This window comes from Argopecten irradians, chromosome 3, assembly GCF_041381155.1.
Source record: "Argopecten irradians isolate NY chromosome 3, Ai_NY, whole genome shotgun sequence".
Lineage (NCBI taxonomy): Eukaryota > Metazoa > Mollusca > Bivalvia > Pectinida > Pectinidae > Argopecten > Argopecten irradians.
This window is the reverse complement of record NC_091136.1, coordinates 16,476,264-16,496,070: the sequence shown is the minus strand read 5'-3', so window position 1 is coordinate 16,496,070 and position 19,807 is coordinate 16,476,264. Positions and strand designations below refer to the sequence as shown.

The 19,807-nt window shown below is 33.8% G+C and overlaps 1 protein-coding gene across 2 annotated transcripts; it reads right to left on the bottom strand.

The window, feature by feature from the left end:
• Window positions 1-1,006: 1,006 nt before the first annotated feature.
• Window positions 1,007-9,232, bottom strand: LOC138317675 (uncharacterized). 2 transcript variants are annotated; one of them, XM_069259501.1, is made up of 4 exons: window positions 9,012-9,232; window positions 4,746-4,876; window positions 2,415-2,616; window positions 1,007-1,980 (listed from the first exon to the last, which is right to left on the bottom strand). In XM_069259501.1, exons 2-4 carry the CDS (start codon window positions 4,860-4,862, stop codon window positions 1,937-1,939), a joined length of 363 nt encoding a protein of 120 aa, XP_069115602.1. In that variant the 5' UTR covers window positions 4,863-4,876; window positions 9,012-9,232; the 3' UTR covers window positions 1,007-1,936. The 2 variants fall into 2 exon arrangements, with proteins under 2 accessions (XP_069115602.1, XP_069115603.1); XM_069259502.1 differs by having other exon boundaries at window positions 8,870-9,025.
• Between the last annotated feature and the right edge of the window lie 10,575 nt (window positions 9,233-19,807).

The following is a 19,807-nucleotide window of genomic DNA, read 5'->3' as shown; positions in this document are numbered from 1 at the left end:
GTCACTCCAGGATACTCTCCTGTCTCACTTTCTACCAGTGAGTCCAGCTACCACCCAGCCTCCTCGTATATTGATATGATCTCTGCATGGGCCATATGGCATGTCTGTTGGTTTGTACTTCCCCATATTGGCCCTTTGATATCTCCGTGCAGAAGTCTTGCCTCTGCTTCCTTCAAACACTGTTTAGCGTCCTACGTCCTTCCTGTTCGCGTTGCAACCATTGCTATTGCATAGCATTTACCATTTCTTTCTTTTGGGATCTGATTTGTGGCTTGCTTTGTGCAATAATATTGTGAAAGACGAGTATAAATTTTCTGCATGTTCTGAGCTTTTTAGCATTATGGGCATTTAGAGCGTCATGTAATTCCTCCTAACAGGGTCCGATTTCCCTTAGTAGCCAGTGACCACAATGGACGATATCTCCTGGAATTTGACAAAAATTGGTCATCCCAGACTCAAATTTTCAAAGCGATACTATTCCTGACTTTAACCTAATACAAAAGCTGGGCCAAGAGGAAAAAGATAATGCAAGCGGTTCATTACCTTTTTAAACAGCGCACCAAATATGTCTTTATGCTTAAGAAAAATGTGTTGAAATTTACCATTTGGGACCTTGAGAAAATAGTCTCATTAAGCAGGTGGTCTTTATACATAGGTGGTCACTAAGCAAGGTTTTACTGTATTAGGAAAATCACATCGCGTCAAAAATGACATATCTTTTTGCGGCGCCAACACACGTCTATAAACAACACAGGAACTCCTTGGTGTGCAGTCATTGACTGGATCCATTTGATGCCACGAAGAATGAAATATTGTAGGCCTTCAGTTATTTATACAGAAAAAAGGCGTATTAATTCGACCAAAGAATGATATACAGGTATTTATACAGAAAAAAACCCTATAGAATTTCGACCAAATGGGTCATTTATAACTAATCATTTCCTGCATCTTATAGATTTAATGAATTTTTTTGATCAAAAGTATTAAAACAATTCACGCACATAAATACATTTAGTACCTTTATTCAAATTATGCTAAAAGCAACTACTGTGTAACAACAGAATTACAAGAGAGTGGAATGATGAAAAGAGGCAATTGTCACCTGCCATGCTTAGTCAATTATAATTTATTTACATTATTTAGTGAGTTATCAGTTTATTTTATTGTCTAACATTTTCATAACATTTATATTAAAAACATCTGGATGTTTAAAAGCCATTTACCTTTCCGAAACGGCTTTTAATTTTTAAAATGGGAATGTAAAACGAAATCGATAATTTTGTAGAACCGCAAATGTTATTATCATACTGTTAAAACAAGACTTATCATCATCTTATGAAAAAAGAAAAGAAAAAAAACGTGTTAATTTTCATGAAGCGGGTCGTCTTATGTTTCCTTTGGTTGTCCTAAATACCGCGCGGTAGTTGACTATCACTGCGCAAGACGGCAAAATAGCGAAATGAATCCCGACAGTACTTATCATATCTTACGCAGGAAATCGTGCACATGTTTGGTGTTGTTACCTTATGTAAGGCCATCGATATGTATTTTTTTTGTTATTAATGTTTTCAAGAAACCTTTGATTTTACTCCAGAAAGGTAGTGGGCCTTTAAAAATTATGCATGTCACTAAAGGACGATTATTATGATTTTCTTCCTTATACCTAATTTCTTTTTCATAAATCTAATTTGATGAATAACAAGCTAAAACGTTTTTGACAAACTCTTAAGAAAATTTCATGGTGAAATACAGTGATGATTTTAGTTAAGATTGCAGAAACCAGTGGAATGTATCATTTCTTAACGTATTGTGATAGCAGTCAAACTGATATGGAGAATCATGAAATATATTTACACATACATCGCATGTTAAAACAAACCACATGACTCCTCCATCTTGCCATGTGACATTGTCACTAAATCACGTGACTAATCCTTCAGAAAATACCGAAGTCATTGGTGCTGAACTGTACTGCCAACTCTGAAATAGACACAAGATCAATATATAGAAATATATCACATGGTACATATATCATAATATGACATAATCACATGCGGCCAAACAAATAGACCGCACTTGAAGATACACCTTGTTTTCCTTGCAGGGAAATTTTCGAAACAGTAAGCCGATTTTATCTTATATGTTAACTATAAAATCGTCACAACGCTATGTAGTACATATGTATATAGCGTCTCCGACCCCAAATTTTATAAAACTGAACATCTGTGTCAAACACATTTACAGCATGATTGATACTTGATACATCAACAATGGTTACATAGTTTTTGGGCATATTTTGTAATTTATCTTTATGACATTTTACTAAGTTATTGAATTACGTTTTGGTGTTAAAATCATTTTGCAATGGTATTGGCAATCATTGATTTGTAGATGATTACTTATGTCCTTTGTACCTGGAATTGGAATCGCCTTGTTTCCAAACATCTCATTTGCAAGGTATTGAGCTGTTTCTATGTCGGTATCCGGGTTCATTGCGAGAAACATAATCTCAAACTCGTCTTGGTCAATCAGACCATCATGGTTGTCGTCGTAATCCTCAATCGCCTGCATTATCAGGAGGTATTCATGGGCAGGGATCTCTGTTCCGGTACGCCTCTGTAATAAAGGAATGTTAAATATTATATGAAATACTATTTCAATTTTACTTATAACACTCATTTTAACATGCTGAATTTTATTATCAGTCGCCATCATTGATGGTATCGGAGTTAATGTCGCCTTTTAATAATTTCATCGAGCTATTTGCTTTCTAACAATTGCTTTGATATTTATTATTAGACTATTGACAAAATTATGCCTTTCCTCACAATTATGCCTTTCCTCACTAGAAATATTACAATGCAATGTTTGTATTACGACTTCACCGATATACGATGTGTTCATGGTTGTGGAGCGGCTAAGCATGAAAATCGTTCAAAGTTTGAAGAAACATGAAACTTTACATATGGCTTCTTCAAGACATAAGGTTTCAGGAAAAAAATGGACCTCAAAAAATCATGGCCCCTAGCGGCCGCCATATTGGTTTTCAAAATGGCCACCAAAAACCACCTTCTGCGACCCATAACTTACGTTCTATACCAGCTAAACCCAAAATTTAAATGTCTACTACAGAGTGAAATACGGAAACAACTTTAATTTAAACGGTCATCTTGGATTTCAAAATGTCGGTCATGTTGAAATTAAAATAAGAATCAAATTATTTATGCATCAAACACTACACAAATATAAGTACTCTCACTATATTTGCTTAAAGTCAGCTTATCCATTTAAATGCATTATATATAAAGATATAGCTCGCAAAGTGGCGGCCATCTTGAAATACAAAATGGCAGTCCTTTTAAATGAAGTTTAACACTACCAGAATGTTCCTAAGTATCAATAATATGAGTGTAGACGTTTAAAGTTTGGGTTTAGCTGGTATAGAACGTAAGTTATGGGTCACAGAAGGTGGTTTTTGGCGGCCATTTTGAATACCAACATGGCGGCCGCTAGGGGCCATGATTGTTTGGGGTCCATTTTTTTTCTGAAACCTTATGTCCCAAAGAAGCCATATGCAAAGTTTCATGCTTTCTTCAAACTTTGAACGATTTTGCCAAAAAATCGACCTTAGCCGCTCCACTATTGTGGGAAGTGCATGTGTGCTTTGGGAGGCTGCGGTATATTTGTTTTGTGTCTCCTTGAAATAGTAGAACTCTTCTCCATTTTATAGTGCTGTCTCACTAAAGCTTGCTGCCTAAGATACGGAACAACACACCCCACACGGTCACATTACACTGACAAAGTAAGTAAAGATAAGGCAAATACAAGATACCAAATTAATCGCCTTTTACATAGTTAACATGTCATAAAATTATTGACACTCAATCCACTAAGCCACCCCTAAATGACAGTACCTGTCGGTGGACAGTAAAACTACAAAAACAAACAAACCACTCCCAGCAGCAGCAATGGTAAAGGGGATGTTTTGTATCTGGCTGCACTACTAATGTAAATACCAAAGCTTCCCTTGGCAGTACGCGCAGCGACCATCGACCGTAAACTCATGCCAACAATCGCAACATCTTCTACATGAGAAGTGAGAGAGTCTAGTCAGTTGTTGTTGTAAGACAATGCCTGATATTGATTGTCGGACTGTCATAGTTTAGACCTATACATTTCAAAAATGGTTAAATGAAATCAAATTATGGTCAAAGCTATAAGTATATGGTTATTGCCGTGCAAAATATATATCGCATAGATGGTGATTGTCCGTGGATTTATACTTTCGCAATTTTGCGGGGTATTGTTTAGGGTGCGTAAAAAGGACCCTGGGATGATAAGTGACGGATATATTGTATATATCATTGCTCTTGAAATTTATCTCAGGGTTCCATCGCGGTCCCTCATGAACTATGTGAGGGACTGCTGTTCACTGTCGTCATATGGTCAATGGTATCATAGTTGTTTTGTTGTCATATGATCACTACCACCATGAACACTGTTGCCAAGAGACCGTCGTGATAACTTGTGATAATTATCTTTAAGCGGTTACAGTTAACACATTGCCGTTAGTTACTTAATTAATGGACACTGAAAAAACAACTATCTTGACTGTGATAAAAGTTATTCTGTATAAATCAGAATATTTGTTATAATTCAAACTTGATTTTAAGAATTAAGACACATTCGCTGATTTGATTAAGACCTTACTGTCCTTGGTCTTTTGTCATACAAACATTAAATACCTGTTTCAGTGTGAACTTTGTTTGTTTGTCTCTCATCGATCTACGGAACGGAAGTGCGGAACAAAGTGCCGCCATCAGAAGACAAGACGGTATTATTTTCAAGGTCCACCTCACCATTTTTTCTTCTTAAACTGCAATGAAACCAGAACATTAAATGTAATGATAGAATTAATGAATTTGCTTTAGAGCCATACATGCCGTAATTTGATAATAATCAAGAAGAACCTTTGATATTTCATTCTGTTGAAAAAAAAAACATTTTGAGAATAAATAACAATTTACGAATATGAAGCATATGAATAAGAATTAAAAATAAATTTTGGCAGTATTGCCAAAAATAAAATATATACATCTACGTTTACTGTCACACCAAGAACCCAAACGGTAGAATCCAATCATTGAAATGTTTTCTTTTAACCATAATTGATTTTATCATTGCTTAAGTTTGTACCGATATTAATGTGTAATAAACAACATGCATATTTGCCATTCGCATTTAATTCTTTCTATGTGCATTTCATCAAAACACATGATTTTCAATAGAATTTTGATGAAAAAGCAACAGTTCAAAAATTTCGACCAGTTTAAGTACATATACCTTCAAACTTATTTCGTTAACCCAACATGTTTTAAGACAGGTGGTGACAACTTCTGAAGCCCTTTGCTTCCAACAGTTACCCAGACAACACTTGCCAATAAAGACTGGTAGCATACACATCAAAACGAAGATTATTTAAAAACAATTCTAAGTCAATCTTATACCACAACATGTACATGTAATTGTAGTAAAAGACGTTTGTTAAAACCATAACAAATACATATTTGCATTTCCAAACAATAGTTATTAAAAGATAATCCACAGCTGACAAAATGTATTTTTGGAATAGTTATATCAAACCGATATTAATTACCAATACTGATATCTAACAACCGAACCTGTCAGTATATATGTAGATTTAGATACTTGCCCCAGTTTTAGGAAAAATCCAACAACTTAAGGAAACTCTAAAAGGAAACCTTATTAACGCTACTTTTTTAAAAACCTAAACAGCCTACCTTAAATCAAATTGTGTGTTATTTTCTTGTGTGAATTTAAATTAGGAAAGAATGTTGATGAAGCTTGACCCGTGGTACTAAAAAAAAACTATATTTGTCGTGCGATTTACTTTCGTAAATTTTGCGGTTCAAGTAAATTTGCGAAAGTTAATCTTGCTTTCAATGACGACGCGATATGGCTATCATAAAAGGTGAACTCCTTAAGACATATTTAGACTGTTTAAATAAAAGATTATGTAGGTAAGATCCTTGTGAAATTTCAGGTGTGAACGGACAAATAGATATAACAATGAACAGGTATAAGTTTCGTTCCTCTAGAAATCTTTATTGATCAAAAAAGAACAAATCGTGAACTGGATTGACTGATAATGATTACAAACTTAAACCGAGAAACTCAAAATAGATAAAATTAAACATATTTCAAGCTGCAGCTTCCTCAATGAATAATTAAACAGATATGAGCATGTTAGAGGTGACCTGTCACACTATCAATATATGGTCTCAAAGAAACTTAAGCAGCAGGATCTAAATACCATGCTCTATTAACTATGATACGTCCTCAAATGTAAGCAAAGTACGTACAGAATATACTGAAGATGGAATCGTTAGCATGACTTTATGTAATTTATCACAAAAAGATATACAGTGAACAGTTGTCGAACAGTTATCATACGTCTGCCTCCCTATATCAACTAAATAAATCGTACAGATAACACAAATGGACAAGTCGGCTTACTGAAGGTCTCTAGAGCCAAGCATCTACATGACATTGGGCTAACTATTGAAGAACACACTTAAACTGAACAGTTAACATGTGTCTGTCTGCCTATATCAACTAAATAAATTACGCGAACGATAGAAGTGGACAAGTCTGCATACTGTGGTCTCTATTGCTAAAATCATCCACATGATATTGGTATAGCCTTCGAAACAATATCTGGTCATCAGTGGGCGAATCTAGAAATGATCTCTAAGGGTATGGATCGGAGATTGACTGTCATTTAGAATTAGAGCAAACATGTGATAAATTTGGATGATTTGCTTTTGTGTATTATGATGTCAAGTTCGTAATCCAGGAAATGTTATCAAATTCCTCGAAAAGATATAAAACGTTTTAAGTGTTTGTCTAATTTTGATATTGTCCCGAAATCTTAATTGACTTGTTGTTCACCATTGATGTTTCTGATTTATTTTAAGTCATCACCAACCCCTTTGGACCTTAGTTCTAGGTCTATCACATCGATACACTACGTCATAGGGAAACTAAAGGCTGTGTGTGCAACAACAGGTGAAACAGGTAGTTTGGTCCTTTATGTACAAAGAAATCGCATAACGGTACACTGTAATTTCCATAGGAATTTTCCATACACCTGTGATTAGCGAGGTTGTCTCTCCCGACATTCATTTAGTTACTCTATGGCATAGCCCAACGGTGGATATATAGTGACAGTGATATTAACCCCTGGAGTATTGAGTCTATCACCAAAAATGACCTAGAAAGATTAACGATCTGCGTGTTGCATTCTAATTTCAAAATTTTCTGAAAAATTGAATAACAAAATAAAAAAACATCTGACATTTAAAATTGAATGGATTCCAAGGCAGAGAAATTGCATACATCACGGAAACAAATCGTTTAAGCCAGCTTATTGTCAACTTTATTTCGCATTTTAATGCTTAACAATCTTTCACATGGATTTAATGTCGGAGTTTACAGTTAAAATGCTCTATTGTACAGTACTTGTAGTCTTCAACGCGATTATCTTTCGCTATCAGCCATCCTCGATATTCCAGGGGTTACTATTACTGTCGTTATATCAAACTGGAGACTACAGAACAGAAAGGTAATTTAGTCCTTTGATGTACATTAAAAGAGCCGTATAATGGTACACTATTGTTGACTGTGAGGTTTTGACGTTTGGCGTCGCGCTTTCTCTTACTCTGCAGTCATCAAAGTAAGTCTTTGCAGTCCTGGCCTGAGATTGGTAAGATTTTTTTCTCTTGGACTGCTTTTAGTTTTACCATGATATAGTCCAGGGGTGGATATAACGACAGTAATGGTAACCCCTGGAATACAGAGGATTATCCACAAAATATGCAGATTTAAATCGCACGTGGAAATAAATTGATTTACAGTAAAACAATGTGATATTGATGTAATCATTTATACTGTACACATTAGTCTATTAAAGAAAAAAATCATTTGATCTGGGATGTAATCACAAGTGGAATCCCTTAATCTTTGTAAATGTCTGCATCTTAGCTTTGATATTGATCCGTATACGAACAAAACGATGACGTACAGTTGTACGTATAAACACATTACTTATCGATTCCCTGGGTGTCTATCTTCAATAGCATGCCTACAACAGAGATACACTTACACAGGTAAAGAGGAAGACAGCTAAAGGCGTATAATTAAAACATTGATAATTTCGTTGTTATTGATTTCTAGGAAATGTACAGCTGTTTTTTGTTGTTGATGTATTGTTGTTTTTGATTATGATTATGATAATGATAATGATCATGATCATTATCATGATCAATCAAATTGATGATGGCGATGATGATGATGATGATGATATCATGTTGTTGACAATGATTGTGATGATGATAATGATGATGATGATGATGATGATGATGATGATGATGATGATGATGATGACGATGATCATAATTATATTGCTTTATCACCGTTAACATCATCAGCATCATCATCATCATCATCACCACCACCATCATCATGACGTTTTATTGATATTGCCATATGGTATTGGTAAACATACTATCACGAAAATTGTCATTCCAATCAAAATACACATGTAAATAGATGTAAACAGTCTGTGTTGCTACAATAAATGGACGATCTATTTCAGAACATGCAAATCACGAAAGGAAGTTATCCATTATTTATTCAACGAGACAGTAACCCTACAGAGCTCAATCAATTTGAAAGTTAACAATACGTATAATAGTGATAAACATTCAATACAATACGACAAACATGCTTCAGGAAACTGAACGCCCTATAGTAGCTAATACACAAAACGCATCATGATAAAACATACCTCTATAATTGCCCACTTTTCATAAACAGTTAATATTTCCATAAACATTGATAATGATAGTTAGTTCCTATGATGACATTTTCATATATCTTCCTCTAAATAAGATTAATTATAAGCAGTAATGATGCTGGCTGGTACAGACCTGTGCCTGTCGTGTGTCCGCCGCAATCCGTTGTGGGCTTAATGCCTGTGTGGAAGTCACTTGATTGAGTAAATAACAGAGTCATTACCCTCGCTAGGCGTAAGGTTATCAAATGACAATAACATCATCCCCCATTACATGGTCGACTGAGTGCCATTGTTGGTCAAAATGATGCTGACATTTTCTCGGCAAAGGTTCATCATATACATAAATATATACCTCGGAGGCGCTTCCGGGGAGACTGGTGGCACTGGGGAAACACTGTTAAAGTCAGGCCATATCAGGAACATACTGTGTTATACCACATACACGATTATCTTCGCGGACTGAAATGTTCGGGAAAATTGAACTATTTTCCATCCGAATGTCCATATTATACGATAGTATACCGCCTAGGCACCGAAACTACAGGAACCTTTCACGAACATACAGTGCGTTATTAGTGTAATTATTATAAGTGATGCAAACATTTCCTATACGAAACTCAGTCATAAACAATGAGTTCTAAAATAACAATTGCTGACATGATAAAGTGACAAGTCAAAATCGATATAACAATAGTAAAATACAAACAAAATGGTATTTGAACTTGTGAATTGCAAGGGGAATCGAACCGCAAGCATTCTCCACAACACTACAGTCACTTGCAATTCACAAGTTCAAAATGGTATTTGAACTTGTGAATTGCAAGGGGAATCGAACTACATGTTCTTGTTTAAATCTATGTCAACTCACAATTTAAAGTGATAATTTGGTGGCGAGAATAGGAATCGTAAGGCAATAGTTAATTACTCTACAGGTCTACCTCAGAATCAGTTCCAAGTGCATAAAGTGTTTCTGAAAACGTCGAAATCTGAATATTGACCTCCACGTGACGATGTATGGCCAATGAGAATAGTGGATAATCAGAGTTAAATTAAAATTTCTGTCATCAAAATTGTTCAATTACGCATATATAATGGTTCATTATCAAAAGTTGGTTAGATGATTCCAATACTCTGATTTATGAGATCATTCAATTTAGCTTATTGCGTCGGTCTGAACGTTGTCCATGACGATACCGTACCCGGGCCACTCAAGAATATATATGTCATTGTCAGTACGGCATGTTTATCAAATTAAGGTACGTGCTGTCTTGGCGAAGAAAATTGTTATTTAAAAACACTTCATTTACACCTTTTGACCTTCCTCTGTTAGATCTTTAGACAATACTGAAATATGACGTGACAAAGTATAAAATCTAAATTGTAACAGTCGGCTCCGGCTTACTGTGTTTTACGTCGTATTAAATGCGGATGTTCGCCTCACATTACAATAAATGCGCAGTTATATATATTTTACACTAACAGACACTGCGGAAGTTGTTAAACTGTAGTTTCCTCGCTGTCATATCACTGGCTTCTGAATCTAGCAAAGCGATCCCTGCATGTTTATTATTGATATTTCTGAGGTTTCCTGGTGGTTCTTAGTGGGGAAAGCCGTACTACAACAGATTTATTAGCATGATATGCTGATTAGTATTATAGCAAAACATATGAGATTGAAAGATGATGTCTGTTTCCTACAGTGGCAGATCATCTTCGTACCTACCCTCGACTAATTAATCGACTCTTCCAATCTTTATTTTAGAAGATCTCAAATTCATTTTCAAGGTTAAAAAGAGTGATGCAAACAACTTTTGCATTGTTTTTTTACCTCGTACTGTTCTTTCATAGAGGTCTAATTTGTTTTCTCCATTCTCCATCGTCAAACATCTAACGGAAAGAACTAATATCAACTCATAATTGCAATCCAATTTTCTCTATTACACAAGGTCAAAGATAAACAAATGCAAGGTTATACAGATAGATCGAACATGTAGATTAGATTCAGGCGCTCCGGAAGAATTAACGTTCAAAGATGACACCTGCCATATATATCAATGTCAAATCAGGTGAAGTCATCTCAAATGAAAATCGGCAGCAAACAAAAGAGCTATTGAGAAGAAGTAAACAGGTTCGGACAAACCCACAACAAATATTGTAAATCATTTTGTTCTTAAATTTCGATTAAAACTACAATAGGCTCATATGACCCTAAATCGCGAAACTGAAAATAAAAATTAATACCGCATAATTAAATCACCACAAAAATTATTTGATTTAGAGTACATGTAGGTTGTCCCAATCACTTTTCAGGTCATCACCATTCTTTGAAGGAAAGTGTTCGTTCATGAATGAAAATGGTCGGCTACCTAGTTACTTTTTTTGCAGTCTTTAATTCAATTTTTAAAAAAAAATCACTATAATAGCAAAACATAAAATTAAGCAAATGACAGTAAATTCTTGTACATGACAAGTTATATGGAAAAGGCCCAATTTTGGAAACAAGGTCAGATGACTCTGTTGTACCATAAAATGTTTAGCAACAGTAAATTGGCAATTATATATACAAAAGTTCTCATTCAGTAGTACATACACACGACAAGACATATAGAAATGTTTTGAATAACAAGTTCAATTCTGATGTAAACAAGGACTACACTGTTAGGACTGTATGGCAGCTCAGGCTGTATATTCCCAATATCTGCATATAACATGTTAATTCTTATTAATCAATTTTAATAATTTAACAATTTTACGTATTACATTATTATTATTATTACTATCAATATCTCTTCATTATCGAACAATTGAAGCCCGATCGGTTTAAGTTACAATCTGAAACGAGAATCGAGTTGTGAATTCAGATGCCAACTTTTACTGGTCACGATGCGATTCTTATCATAAAAAAATCAATACACGACCCACCCTGAGGATGAGCAGACGAGATGGCCGATCACGATAAAATCATTCGGGGATGGTAATGTGTATAACGTAGTTATTTCTAAATCTATCCTGCAATATTTCCCAGGGGTTGGTGTCTCCTTGTCATTAAGGAGATTAATAAATATCGAATGATGTCCGTTGTTAAGACCTTTCAATAGGTGTGTCATTCTTTGGTAAATCACGAAGTTTGCATTTCATCCGTAAAGTTTATGAAACAATAAAGTATTTCTTTACTTCTAGGTTCTGTTTCCTTAAAATATCTGAGTAAACCAATTTCAAGAGGATTTTTCAAGAGGTTAGTTCAGTTCAGTTCATTTGATAGAGTCAACCACATGGGCACAGCTTCGCGAACATTCCTTCACTTTAAGGAATCCCTTAAACTTATTTGGACATAGAAAAGTATTTGGACATAGAAAAGTATTTCAGAAGTTAAGGAAGGATCTATAAATCTGTAATGCTTTCCGTTAATGTCAAGTTTAGGGAATCCTAAAATATAAGGAATATTCGTGAAAATGGGCCATTGTTCATCAGTGGTGCAAATATATACACTGCAAGCTACATATAAATTAAAGATATTATTTACCACGAAAGTTGCAATGCACACTTGTCAGTAAAAAACGACTTGGATGCCATGCTGGTTGCCATCAAAGTGCATGCTTTAGTGTGATAACACTTTATTTCTCACCGACTATTGAAGACAGACACGAATAATTACTTAATACGCACATGTTTCATAAAGAGGAGAAGAGGAAGAGAAACTCATGAATCCTTGAAGCCTAACATAGGATTACAAAACAAATATCTGGTCTTCGTAAAACGATATTTGGTTAATTTTTAGTGGCATAACAAAGCTCGACATTATACTCCCAAACTTCACAACATTAATATATATTTAACCAATTATCTTGAAAATTTCTACTCACAATCTGTGTTGAAATACCTTTCAGAAAGACCCGTTTCTCAAAGATGTTAACTTGACTGTTAAGCCAATCACTAGAGACGGTACAAACAGTTACGGTTAAATGAACCGTAACACTGAATTTTAATTTTGTTTAATTTTGTTCGAAAAAAAAGATAACACTGTACATAGAACAATGTTATTGATCCCATAGACCTCCGACAGTTTATGACAATACCAAGCAAAAAAAGTCATGAAAACACCTACTTTAGTCACATAAAGACTGACTTGCCTTTAACGCCTCTTAGTGAAACTTCGTGTCAAAAGTCATTAGGAATAGCATCACAAACTACAGGAAATTATGTAGGCAAACGGTTTATGTTCATATTGTATAGCACCGGTCCACTCTCGTTAAAAGAACAATTGGTCCGAGTTTAGAACCTCTCCTAGATCAAAACCAGACAATCACAATATTTATGCTGATAAGAGACCCCGATTAAGCCGGAAGGCAACTTCCCACATGCTCGGCATATTGGAGGAGAATTTTCTATAAGTATTGTTATCTTCGTCTTGCACAAACTCACGTATTTCAAAAATTATTTCCGTAAATCGAAAAAATGTCGTTTTGTGTATGAACGACGTATCTATACTTGGAATATAAGTGGTTCTAGTTGTTATATTCGGATAAATTCAACATGACGTATGTGCTTATTAAGATATGCATTCGGTAAGCAAATATTCAATGAAGGAATTTTGTCTTCGAGCCAATAGAACAACCCTATCAGATTTTCATTTCATTGATTGAATATGAAATAATATCCAATAAATATGGAATACAAATTATTTCTGTGTTGTTCAATACGTATGTAGTCTGCAAAACCTGCCATATCATTATATAGATGGCAAATGAAAAATAAATAAAAAGCCTAATAATATAGGTAGGTTGAGCGGACTATTCAGCAGGTATATGACGAAAGGAATATTATACTGTTTTGGTTTTTCAAATCCCTTGTTGGTTAAAGTCAACATATGACCGTGAAACGACAATTGAGATTCAGTAAATTTTCACCAACATGACGTTTTATTTTTATGTACAAGTCAATATACCACTATTATAACAATAAGATTTTGATTCTCACTTTGTCCGTACATATTTTGTTGACGAAAAGGTGATACGAATAACACAATTTTGTCAGTCCACTTTCGGCCATCGTATATTAAACCTTGATGAAATCATACAAGTTCAATAATGAAGTTGTCATAAGAGTTGGAGGACGGCGTGACAAAAAGCAAGCGTTGTCGAGTGCACCAAACATTCTATACCACTCATTTTCTTCTGAGCGTGATTCAAATCCATATTCAACTTATTAATCTTCCCGCAACTGAGAAAACCAGCACACAGATTAATAAAAACTAGTACTCTATCACATGTAGATGGAAACTTTTTCCACAGGGGTGACGGTTTTTTTTCAAATAGAGAAATTGAACTTTTAGACATTATTCTTCAATTTGTACAAGGCATAATGTAAACTAAGACTGATGACGGTTCGATTTTGAAATGCACCTTTCAGGCCTAAATGCCTTATTAAATATCCATGGACATGAATGTAGCTCTAAAATGAAACTGCAATAAGCCTAAATACATTTTTGTAAAACGTTTCTTGACACACTTAAAGTAAAACAGACGTCGAGTTTTCGATGCCATGTCTTATCAGGCAAATTCAGCATATGACCTTGTAACGATCAATCACAGAATAAAGGATATTTTCTGGAGTCAGTTGATTTCCGATTTTTTTTTATTATTACAATAGGTTCTTGATCCATATTTCGTATATACGTATTTATTATTTTCTTGACAGTCAACTTTCGGCCATTGTATAATAACTTGTTGACGTCATATTATTTTCTAGATTTTGGTCCAAATCGCGATTAATTTGACATGCGAAAGTAACCGGCTACACGGTAATAATAATTAACGACACTTTATTATACCAGTGAACACTAAGAAAACAAAATTTCTATGAAATGCATACCACTACACATAACATGTATAATTCTGCCTGCTTTGAGGGGTGGGTGGGGGTGTAATATTAAAATCAAACTTATATTATAATTGTTCCACATCCCACAAAGTCCTGACAATTCTGACGTCATCGCATTGTCTATATCATGATGTTTCAATTATGATGTTCAACATGTCCAAAATGTACATTGACAAATTCACTGCAAAATAGAAATGTAAGTAAATATCAAGTCCATCAGCCACGCATTATATTATTTCAACGTTCACAGTACATTAGGTTCAAACCATTTTGATAACACATCATTGAATTTCCACTACGAATACACAACCGAAGAAAATAGCCTACACTAACTAATAACAAAAAAACACTTTTTGTCCTGCTAAAAATTAAAACGTTTTACAGATCTATATCAAATCCAGCAGAACTTCTTGGTCCATACCTCGAGCTTTGTTTGATGATTTTTTTCATGAAATAAATACTAAACAATAGGAAGGCTCTTGACATACCTCTGATAAAGTGGGGAAGCCGTTTATTTTAAATGATTTATAATTATTAGCAAACATTATTAGAAATTCCTTGAAACATTTTAGCAAAGGTGACTGAAAACAACGCCACTCTGGCCTCATATTCATAAGGCCAGACACAAAATAAAATTTGCGCAAAGCCATTGCATTTTCGTTTTATCATTTCGACATCAATGAAAAAGAAAAGTTTTTCATCAATTGAAACAAAGTTTCGATTTGATTACATACAATCTTCTTAAATAATTTCAATTCTATTTATGAAGCTTATGCAAAGTTTTCGTAAACATATTATTCATAGGTTTAATGTATTTTAGAAACTATATACGTTAGCGGAAATATTTTTGCATTTACGGTCTTATAATACAGTAACATATTTTAAGCATGAAAGTTCACGCTCCAAAGAAGACTCTCTCGGCATTTATAAATCCGTTTTATTGAAATGTTTATTGAGAATGTGTCGTGTTGAGTTGTATAGCTTTATGACATGTGTCAAGGGATACTGGCCACGCCATCAGCCAATCTGTTCGAATATACGGCTGTTCTAGCCAAATCACTTTTGCAATTTGCAGCCTTCAATCGTCCAATGGATGTTCAATTGTGACGAGAGTGATCTCCCCTGTGTATAGTTGTTATCGCCTTAAACGTCTTACTGGTGTTTTTATTGTCAGGAAAGCGATGCATGATGAGCTTAATACACTTTTGTTTTACATATGATTATAAGTCATGCCCTCGAAACAAAACATTTATTAAACATAAGCTTAATTCCTAACACTTAATTCATGAAAGAAACTAATTAAACCACATTTTATATCAAAAGTTTCGGTATACTCGTGTCTTGTCTAAAACATAAATGTTCCACCAAGCAACTCAGGTGTGGAAAAACCATGAAGATGACACAAGGGACACCACACGACTCGCCTACATTAGAATCTGACATAAAAGGAAGAGTGAGTTGCAGAAATATAGAAAATACCAATTTATTGTGTATTCCTATTACGCCGATCAGTTCAGGTGCAAATGTTACAGGTGTGACAACTAACTGCAAACATAGGACGGAGACAAAAGGAAATTCATCATACCATCATATCTCCTGATCAGACACCACATGAATCCAACACATACATCAGATTAATCTACGAATTGGCCTTTTGATACATTTGTTGGATTTTTAATTCCCATCTTCAGCTTTACCAGGTAAGGAAAACAATTGAGAAAGACTTAAGGTATTACTGGTAATGGAATTCAGTAAGTATGCATTTTGTAAGTTTAAGAGCATTAAATTGCTTTACAGTTATTGACAGCATTTCGCCGTATACACAATATCACCGCCATGATGATTTTGCACTGATAAAAATCCGTTAATCACATATATATGTTTTTTCGATGAGAGCTAGTCACGAAATTATTGTTTCATATTCTCACGAATTCAGAATGGAGACATTATTATGTTGATTTAACCGTCATTGTCATTTGTGCATAGACTTTCACAAAACTATGTATTTGCGAAAATATTTGAGATATAGACTTAAAAAAAGTATTTAAAGTATTAAAGTAATTATAACAGGAAATCTGTGTATGTTAATCATTAGCAATGGTATTAAAGTAAGATTTCAGTATATGAAAGTTAGTGATTTTTATTTAACAAATAGTTCTTTCACAATAACTGTCTGGTGACCAATTCTTGCTAAGACCAAATGGTCGCCATCGAAAGTATATTAAATTTTGTACATGGATTTTTTGGAGAATCGGTTTATTTTTTTTTGTTAATCTCCCTTATTGGCGTCGTCTATCAGAAAATGACTATTTCAGAAAATTTGCAATTTGCGTCAATCATACAATTACATTTGCGATGGCGGGAATTGGTCGTCAACAAGTACATGCCATAATTGACCCATCGACATCCATTCGTGTTAAAGTGACACGCAATATTTGAAATAGTTAAGGAACGTTCTAGTCATTTCTGTTTTGAATAGACAAATATGATATTAAGTATTAGTTGGAAAGTTTATCACGTTTTTCGGAATAGGCTTCAACTATGGTCCTAGACATTTGTAAACATTCCAACGGTTATGGCTTAAAGTAGTTCAATAAGTTTTTACACAAGACACACACTGTTTTCCCACTAAATGATATATTAATCTTATGCAGGCTATCAGAGTCATTACCAGAACAAATATTTACATAGTAAAACATAAAAGATAGTTTAAATTTATGAAAAAATAATAATCTAAAGATTCGATTAAAATGTTATCTCTAAAAGAATTTAGAGTCTGATAAAATACCCTCAAAGAGTATGTACACTTTAGAATAAAAACTAGTGCAATAGTGCAAAACAATATCTAATTTTCGGCTTGATCATTTGTAGAATAATTCGATATGTTTTAAATATCTATTGACCAGTTGCCATTCTTGTAGAGAAAACATATCATCATTAAAACAATAACGAATATGAGGAGAAACACATTCTTTAAGGAACATATTTATATAGGCTTCGGCTGTTATTCAATCCTTTTGAGATAAGATCTCGTCAATCAAATTTGTTGAAATAAAAAGATTGTATAATCCAATTATCCACTATATGAGAAATTAGAGACTGGTATAGTGATACCTCGGTTATAACGGTCAGAAAGAGTTTCTTACTAAAGCTTATACTTTATCAATATGATTTCTTCAACGATAAACAACACATATGAATATATATAGAAGTTTCTCGGTATCTGATTATGTTGACATTTTGTAAAGTGGAAATAAATATAAATATACACACTTTGCTCTTTGGTGATTTTAAATTTACTCTTATGGTAATGCGCAAGTCAAAATTATTAAGATTAACCTCCCCCCCCAAAAAAAAAGACAAAGAAATAAAAAAAAGATACTCTTATAGTTATAAATGAAATAACAAGCACAATAAAAAAATCAATGAAACACGGTTACAACAAACCTCTTGGAACATATAAGGTCAGTTCGTTATAAGCATACATAGGAAACACAGGAAATGATAACTACTACGTTATAACATTATTCAGAATAAGCGTGTTCGTTATAAATGTGTTATACCATAGTCATCTACATTAATTCAAGTGTTTGGCAACCAACGATTAACAATAACTGATTTTGTGATATATAGTTTAAAAACAACCATTCCTATCTCATAGCATTTTAAGGTGAAAACATGTTGTCAACCTTAAAACTATCTCCCAGTCTTCATCAACCTTTAGAATCCTCGTACACTTGACACGTCCGTGATCAGTGCGTTTTGTATGAACATGCTTTTGGCTAGGCCTAATAACACCATAATTTCCTATTAATTTATCACATGGATCCAACACCGCGGTTTTCATCACTTCGTGGGAATGAACACAACAATAACTCTCATTATACAGAACGGCCAATTGTGTAAACTAATCAAAATTATATTAATAACAGAAACAGATTAAGGCTCTTTATTAGGTGTATAATCACCACTTAAGCACATGATTTGCATACAATTGCCGCAAAATTTATAACATAAGCCGAGGAATTCTACCAAGATAGGAGAACAAGCCACGTCATATTATCGAGATTTTAGGATTTGTTATTTCACCACGACCCACACATCGCTACCATGTTTGCAACAGGCAGTAGCTGTGATAAAATAGCACCATGATAAATCAGGAAATTTACTTGCGTTTTGGAAGCAAAATAGTTTACAAAGTAAGTATTATAAATCACGTAAAAACATTTTAATTTTCCTCAGTTTTTTTAAAGAGATAAATTGCAATTTTTAACTTAAAATTTTATCGCGGCTCATCTTAAATATTTTGATTTTTCTTTTGATAATAAAATAATAAAATGCTGAAATTTATAAAATACGAAAAAAAGCATTTAAAGTTAAAAGAAGAAAAAATTACATCAAACCCATTAAAAAAATTTAAATGTGTACACAGTGTTCTTTATGAAAAAATATAGAAATAATCGAAAAATCAATATCGAAAATAACATTGAATTATCTAAAATACGAAAACCTGAATGAACTACGACAAAATAATAACAAAAACTGTAAGCAGAGTGGTTCTGATATATTGTCAATCAAGATGGCGACTTTTATTCCATATTGTAGGTTAAGAGTGTCTCTGTTTTCCTGTTGTCATTTTAAAGCTTATAAGTTATCGATTAATAAAAACAACAACCAAGAATTTGTTAAAAGTATGAACATAGAGAAAATCCTGATACAATGAAATAGCACTATAGTGAATACTGCTATCACAAAGAGACAAATATACCACAGTCTCCTAAATACACAATTAATAATCATCACACACATATGTCGAAAAATGATGCTTCCTAAATTATGTTAGTTGTCGATTGGATGTTAATCAGAATATTACCTAGTGGCCAAGAAAGACTATGGTGACAAAAAAGTGCTGGTAAACTTGGCAGAGATTAGTATTTTCTGACATGATTTTGTGTGTATAGCTGATGAAATCAGGGAAATATGATATGTAGTCATAAATGTAATGGATATCTTAACACCATTATCAAAACAACATGTTACTTTATGATA